General features: G+C 41.4%; 1 protein-coding gene across 1 annotated transcript; it reads left to right on the top strand.

Moving 5' to 3' along the window:
• The first annotated feature begins 4,758 nt into the window (after positions 1-4,758).
• Positions 4,759-7,636, top strand: LOC120651011 (alpha-ketoglutarate-dependent dioxygenase alkB homolog 6-like). Its single transcript, XM_039928333.1, has 7 exons — positions 4,759-4,986; positions 5,088-5,148; positions 5,238-5,276; positions 6,412-6,524; positions 6,618-6,894; positions 6,988-7,034; positions 7,168-7,636. Exons 1-7 carry the CDS (start codon positions 4,822-4,824, stop codon positions 7,327-7,329), a joined length of 864 nt encoding a protein of 287 aa, XP_039784267.1. The 5' UTR covers positions 4,759-4,821; the 3' UTR covers positions 7,330-7,636.
• The last annotated feature ends 627 nt before the right edge of the window (positions 7,637-8,263 follow it).

Below are 8,263 nucleotides of genomic sequence, written 5' to 3'. Positions count from 1 at the left end.
TTTAGACCGTTAGATCTTCATAAAATCCAACGGTGCAATTTTTTTTAGATTAATATGGGAATTTCTACACCATCTCGGCAAACGTGGTGGCTTTTTTTAATACTATAGTATTAAGATAATAGATAATGGCAATGATTGTATGTGATTATTGTGGGCTTGTGGCATTTATATATTCCAGTAAGCTGTTTCTTGCATTGCCTGGGCAGCAGTACTGCCTGAATTCAGTAGCAATTAACCTCATGGGGGCCGTCCGGTCCGGATTATTCTGACCGGTACGTGCGCCTGTCGGTGGTCGACTGTTAACTCTGGTTCAGGTTTCAGCAAGACAATGAAACCCCAAGCGGCATGGAGATCGACAGCTAAACATGCATGAACGACGAACCCCATCACAGCAACGTATAGTACACTACAGCATCCACAGTGAACAGTGCAGAAGCAGAAGCAGAAATGGCGAAGAAGAAACGCGCGTGGAAGAGAACGAACAAAGAGGATGCCACCACACGACTACATTGCTCCCGGTCATCCGTCCATGTCGGCTTCTTCTCCCAGCATGTGCCGCTCACATGTGCTCGCAGGAATAAAAAGGACGTAGAGGGAGCCCTAGACTACAATATGATCTAGCGCCGCGGCTAGAGCTAGCTAGCTAGGCCATGTATGGGCATCTGCAGCATCAGTTCCGATCTGCCGTCTGCTTCCCAACTCCGCATTGGTACTGTGTTGGGTGTCATCATCTGCAGCCAGGTCTAGAGGTTATTCCTCTCGCAAAAAAAAGAGCTACACATGCCGAAGATGATGATTGGGCTCGGCGTGCAGATGGAGCTAGTGGCTAGGGGATTTTTTTTTGTCATGACTGGGTAGGTGGCGGAGAGCACAGCACACACAGGAGCAGATGATTTTGAGCACGAATCCACGGGCTAACGGGCATGCATCATGGCAGGTCGGAAGGGTTCAGAGAATAAAATCTTGGGCGTGCAGATCGAAGGCAGCTGCCAGCCGGAACGAACGATCGATGGCCTCTCTCTCTCTCTCTCTTTCCAAATGCGATTTGGACGTACCGTGGACTATCTAGATTGGTTCTTTCTTCTCTATTTAGTTCGCGAAAATGTTTGGGTTTTGACACTATAGCACTTTCGTTGTTATTTGACAAATAATATTCAATCATGGACTAATTATGCTTAAAAGATTCATCTTGTGCTAATCAGTTAGACTGTATAATTGGTTATTTTTTCAACTGCATTTAATGCTCTATGCATGTGTCCGAACATTCGATGTGACGGGTAATGTAGAAATTTTTTTGGGAACTAAACAGGCGTGGACGCGTACCTTCTTTTTTTTAGCGCATTTTCGTCCATGACCCAGCTATGGATTTTTCGTGCTGTTTGGATATATTTTAGCACCTAGCACTCTATCCCTTCTAAAGTTTTTAAGTCTTGGCTAAAATTTAGCTCACCTTATTAGCACTCCTATTTGTATGGGCATGATGAGCTTGCGCTAAACTTTACCACTTGGATTAGTTGTTTGTCTAGTCCAAAATTATATATACCGGATCCACAATTAGTTGTGCTACAATTAGGTTTTTGTCTAGTCCAAAATTTATGCTGGATCCACAATTATATATACTGGATCAATAATATAAGGTCATATGATGAATCTAGTCTGTTTTGATTTCTTGTTTTAGCTGAATTTAAGGTACAATTATTTGAAAAAAAGACCAGATAGCTAGCTCTAACCAACTTTTTAAAAATATATTATGGACAAATTTAAACTTTTCCAATATATGCCAGTATCTTTGAAAGTATGCATATCTTTTTTTTTTGAAAGGATCCGTATCCGTATCACAAAATCCATTTGGTGACTTTTATGCTAGTTTCACTCAAAAACACTTATTAGATTTTGAATCTAAAGTGTCTGACTTTTAGAAAGATGCAGTGGAGGTTTTGGAGAAGGTGGATCTAATTCCGAGACCACATCGTGTTGCTCCTGAAACGAAGGGAAATGCAAACAACACCTTAGTACTCAAATGACTTCAAATTGGATCACAAATTAATGGATCAAGGCCTTTCCATAAAAAGAACATCAATTCTCTTCACTGCCTCACTGGTTTGTTGTACTCAGCATGGGCCACTTGGCTAGGAGATTTAGGATTGGAGGTAAGCTTTCGTGAAGGGAATGACTCCACAACGATCAAGTAAAATTGTAATGGGATCACTCAATTTTCAAACTAATAGGATGAAGCCATGTAGCATTTCCAGCTAACAAAAGTTGAGTGACACAAATTTAAAAATCAATCAATTTTCTTATCCAACATGTGAGGAAAAAATTGACTGAAAATCTAAATCAGTATCAACCGAATAAAATGTAAGTGAGACTCATAGCCCAATAGATATGCATGTACATCAAAGTTGCATGGCAGCGCACATGATCAGTTTAGTTCACTCGCTCATTCAATTCATCCTTTTTATTTCTTTAATTACTAAAGTTGGTATGAATGTAGTATAAGATTCACCAGCATGGTTGCACGGTTTAACAAAAGCGTGACTAGTCATTAATTAGTTGAGAGTTTGAACTTTGGATGTAGGCTACTAGGTGGTTGACGTTAACCCCATATCTTGGTTGGTGTGGGTTGTCTTTTGAATCCACCACAGCTAATATTTTGGTTGAGTCTACCATTGGTAGCATACCTTTCTAAACATTTAGCAAAAACAAAATTTCATTACTACAAAATATTGACATGAGGAAAATCAACTAATAAAGCGAACAAAACAAGAACACTAAAATCTTACTGCTGCGTTTCACCTCATACATACCTTGTTTAATAATCCTAGTATGATATCAACAAATTAAAGATCGTAAAAACAAACAGAATGATAGCTTTAGAGGTCTTGTCACTACATTTTAGAAAGTTCATTCATATACATAATTCGATAGAAAAAATAAAAAATAAACATACTTTGCAAATACAAAACATTACAACTTCTTTTACTAATTTGATATGGCCTAAAAAGATTACACCATGAAAAAAACTAAAAATTTGCCCGGCAAGGAAACACATATATTGCCATGAGATTGACCGCTGGCGTGCCATCTTAGTGAACAATAGTACCGTAAAGAGAAGAGATAGAAGAGAATAATGAAAAGTGACACATACAAAACACACACGTGCCGGTTTGGATCACAAAATGTGATAAGAAAACAAGTACAATAAAAAATTAAATTTCATGGTCCATCTAAACGAATCCAGATCAAAGTGGGCTGGATTCACAACAACAATCAAAATGCACTATCTGGTGTATTGTATATCTAGACTAGGAAAAACTTTTCACCTCAGAAGTGAAACCTAATTAGCTGCAAGCCCATCATACTCGGCCTTCTCGGTGTCAGGAGGCAGTAGAGTTCTGGCCCTGTCCCGCAGCAAGCCTGGCTCCAGCGCGATATAGCTTGCTGGGCCGGCAAGCAGTTGGCGTGCAACAATTTGAGTAAGAAGCAGATCGAAAATTACTCAAATTGTCAATAGCATATCCAACAGATTACTTATCTCTCAAATTTTATATAATTTCTTTCACCATCATCAATAATATTTTAATATTTTTAGTAGAAAGTGCTGTAGCAGATTATTCAAAAGATAGGAGGAGTATGGATGGCAACGGGTATATACCCGACGGGTAGTGGCCACCCATACCCGTACCTGCTAGGACTAAATTTTATCCGTCGGGTTACCCATACCAGCACACGGGTAGAAAAATATTTCCATACCTGTACCCGATGGGTAATTTGTACCCGCCGGGTAACTCGTACCCAAAAGTATAGCCAAAAATTACATATAAATATTAGATATTTACATAAAAAATAAATCATTCCAAGCTTTATTGCTAAAAACTAATAAAAATTCGGTAGATTTTTTGTTTGAGTACAGTACAATGTAGACGCTCACAACACACACGCACACTCACCCCTATGAATACACGTACGCAAACCCTACCCCTATGAGCACCTCCGAAGAACTGGACCGGCAGATCTGGAGATTCCCGAAGTCACCATTGGCGCCTCGTTGTCGACGGGAACGTCGCTTACCACTTAACGCATAACGCCGGAAAATCCTAGAATAAATCCAGGAAAGTGCGAGCACCCGTGCCAAGTCGAGGACTTGAACCCGGGTGGGTAGGTTCCACCACAAGGGACCTAACCAACTGATCTATGATCAGTTCGCTAAAAATTCGGTAGATGGCTCTAATTATCCCAACAAGCTAATAGAAATTGGATTGGGCCAAATTCATGGGCCATATGGCCCAAAATGAGTTAAGCCGCACTTATGCTAGCTTATTTTTTGCGGGTATTTTTTACCCGCGGGTAGGCGGGTATGGGTAGTAAACATCCACATTCATACCCGTTATACCCGATGGGTACAAGATTTTACCCAATAACGCATCCACGGGTAGAAAAATCATCCTATACCCGTCTTCTTATCGGGTAAAATCCGTCAGGTACTCAGGTTTCGAGTACCCATTGCCATTTTGAGGGTGGAGGAAGAAATGCTCTATACTTAAGCAATTTAGATAGTGACAATAAAATTGATAATATGTTAGAGCACCTCCTATTAAATAAAGAAACAAATTTTTGGTATTGAACAGAGGAATAAGTAATATGCTCCAGTTAAACACCGTAATATGCATAGAAAGCAATCCCCAAATATTTCTCCTTATTATATACATGGGCTGGTAGCGCGTAGCGTATCGAATTAAAAACATGGGCCTCTAGCAAAGAAAGCCCACTCGCGGCCCACGCCACACAGCCTTCCCTCTCGAAGTCTCGATTGAAGCAGCCATGGAGGACACGACGACCCAAGAAGCGGCGGCGGCGGCGGCGGAGAGGCCCTCGTCGGCGTTGGCTTTGAGGAGCCTCGCGGACTATACCGTCGGGGCCATCCCCACCCTCTTCTACGTCCCCGACTTCATCTCCAACTCCGAGCAGTCCCAGCTTCTCCACCATGTACGACACCCACCAAATCCGGCCTCTCTTTTTTTTTCTTCCTTTTGTCTATCTCTCGATCCCATGGTTCTGACACGGTGCTTGTTTCTGCTGCGTCGCAGATTTACCAGGCGCCGGCGCCCAAGTGGAAATCTCTCAAGAACCGGAGGCTGCAGAACTGGGGTACCCCCCTGTCTTCTTGGCACTTGCTTTTATTGCTTGGCGATTGCTTTAGCTTCCTTCTTTCCTTGACACGATGTTGGATTGCGCAGGAGGAGTGGTACATGAGAAAGGGCTCCTGCCGCAGGCCTGTGAGTGCTCATAAAAGCTTGCGTTTTTTAGCTTTGTTTTGTGAATCAAGCGGAAGATCGGGCATAGTGATGTATAGTTGAAGTGGCCTTAATGTAACCCTGGTTCCAATATGCTTGGTTTGAAATTCTCATCTTGTTTAAAATTCAAATACTAGTTGTATGCTTGAAGAATACCATTTTAGTGCTACATGATTATCTTGAAACTGGAGATCACCAAGCAGTTAGGACTAGTACAAGATAACCGTCATTTCGAGTTGCTGCTTGAATAGCAGACACCTCTTGCTTGTTAGGGGCAAGTTTTGTTCTTTTGGTACAAATCAAATGTTTTCCCATATGATGATCAGTATAAATCGGTCATCTAATAGCTTGTCTGGCTTACTGGTTTAGCCTAAACTTTCCTAACAGGTCAAATTCTAAAGAGCTTCGGCCTGTAAACCATCAAAGCTGCCTTCCACTTGTTTCTGAGAGTTTGAGGCATCTGGTAGTTAGGTCAACTTGCTTGGCCTAGATCTAGCTTCAAGTGGCACATATGGCAAAGCTAATCCAAGTACACTAGAATGTCTTCAGAACTGTTTGGGCCCAATCACAGCTGGACGTTTGTTTCAGTATTAGATAGAGACTCGAGAGGTTTATGCCATCCCAGTTAGAAAAAAAACGTCTCTAATATATTCCTTTGATTCTAACTTCTGCCTCACTTCCCCCGTAACTCTGTTCGCTTCAATCAGCCAACAGTGTTTTTCTCTCACACCAAACCAGCACCAGCCACCAACTAGCCAGCAGTGTTTTTCTCTCATAACAAATCAGCACCAGCCACAGCACCAAAGTATTTATGGGGCTTTTCTTGTTTAATTTTTTCAGTTAGCAAATTGTAACCCTCGAGTATAGGATTACATGCTTTTCTACCTTCTGAAAGTATTGCATTCAGCCCAACACAAACATTCAGGTTTTGAATGCCTGCTATGAGCATAATCTTACTGTGACTGATGTCTGCACTGAACCAGTTGTAATGCATTTCTTGATTGGTGGCTAACACGCCTACTAGTTACATTCTATGTTTTGTGCTCTTATAAATTACTCTGGTGTAAATCTATTTTAGCTTCAAAAATTGAGCTTTCCCGTGCATCTCATGCTGCAGTACCTTCATGGCTAACGAGGATAACTGACAGAATCTGCCAGTGGACTGGTTTATTTCCTTCTGCAATCAATCATGTGCTGATAAATGAGTATCATCCTAATCAAGGGATCATGGTTTGCAATCAACAATTCTCTACTTGTTAGCTCCTTCTGTTTACGTACTAAGCATCGCCTTTTGCTTACAAACAACAATATTCCGCCTTCCAGCCACACCAAGATGGTCCTGCCTACTACCCTGTTGTTGCAATCATATCACTTGCTTCGCCTGTTGTGATTGATTTTACGCCCCATCAAAGGCTTAAGGAGCAGGAGCATACTGATCCACAGAACTTACAGATCGATGAGTTGACGGGGCCTGCTAAGATGGAGAGCAATGGCTCTGGCTCACATGAACGTGGAGCCACAAATGAATCTGATCCTGCATGTTCATCACTCATGCTGATGCCCTGCAGCCTGTTGATATTTAAGGATCAGGCTTATACAGGTTAGATCTGTGCAATTGTTTTCTGATTAGCAAAGCCAATTAGCCATCTTTATTCAAAAGTTGAGTTTCAGTTTATCTTTTTTTTCTCTGTAGATTACCTGCATGGCATACAAGATAATGAGCTACATAATTTGGACAAGGTGAAATGATGACTCAAGATCAGTAAATCTTTTTTTTTGGAACCTAGAGCAGTAAATCACTTGTACAGTTATCCGATGGGCATCTGAACTAATTCTCGATGCAAACAAATTGGCATTGTGTATCCTTTTACAGGTCAAGAATTTGTTGCGGTGCCCAGAATTGAAGCATCTAAGTTCTGACTCTATCCAAGGGAGCATGGATAAGCAGCGTGGCACGTTCCGTAGGACTGCCACGAGAGTGTCTCTAACATGTCGGTTGGTGCTGAAAGTCCACAAGAAGCTATTCAAAATTTAGTAATTCAGATAAGACTCTTGTTTTTAGAGTAGTACCATTGCCCTCTTGTAGGGTACGAGAAGTATTATCGAAGTTGTTTGGCGAGCAATGTGTCCACAAAAGAAAATAGCAATTAACCAGCCATGTTCTGATCCGGAATTCCAAAGAGCCGAGGAGAAGGAAGCTGATGAGCCTATCTCTGTTGAGGCTGTGCATGTACTACCGATATAGATTATCTCGGTTGAGAAGTATAATTCTGAAAGACGGTGGTGGTTTATGTGCAGAATAACAAAAAGGAAATAAGACCCATGACCTTCATTAGCTCGCCGATTTTGTTGCATGAAACGGACTTCATCAATCCTTCTAGGTGCTCATTGAACATAACGAATTAATATCTCCAGTGACTATTACATCTATGGTTCCCAATTAACTCGCTATTCTCATGCTGGCTGTTCCAACATGGTTGCCGAAGAGAGGTGCTAGCAAGCTAAAGGGTTTACCCCTTGCGTCTAACGGATCTAAAGGCTAGGATAAATAAAAGGTTGAAAAGCATTACCATTTCACAAAATTATTATTGGACTCATAAGTGGCACATCATATATTGATACTGAAAAATAGGAGAAGCACAAATGAAACAGAAGGCATGCAGTAGAAAGACAATCAAATCCTTAGGCCTCATTTGGAAGCAAGGGGGAGCTAAACCCAGTGAAGGAAAATCGCCCACCGAGAACTAAATGTCTTTTCAAATGATATCCCAATGGATTGCTCACCTAGAAAAAAAAAGTCAGGGATCGTCGCGAGGGGATTTGAGTTTCCAAACTAGTCCTTAGAGTACCTTCCTCTTGTGCTCACCTTCCCTTATCATGTATCATAATGCAAACAAAGACAGAAACAAATGTAGCCAGCACCAAAGCATCATGGAACAATCACTACCGGAAATGGCCTGTTTGATTGG

Source organism: Panicum virgatum, chromosome 9K, assembly GCF_016808335.1.
Source record: "Panicum virgatum strain AP13 chromosome 9K, P.virgatum_v5, whole genome shotgun sequence".
Lineage (NCBI taxonomy): Eukaryota > Viridiplantae > Streptophyta > Magnoliopsida > Poales > Poaceae > Panicum > Panicum virgatum.
This window is presented reverse-complemented; position numbering and strand designations above follow the sequence as displayed.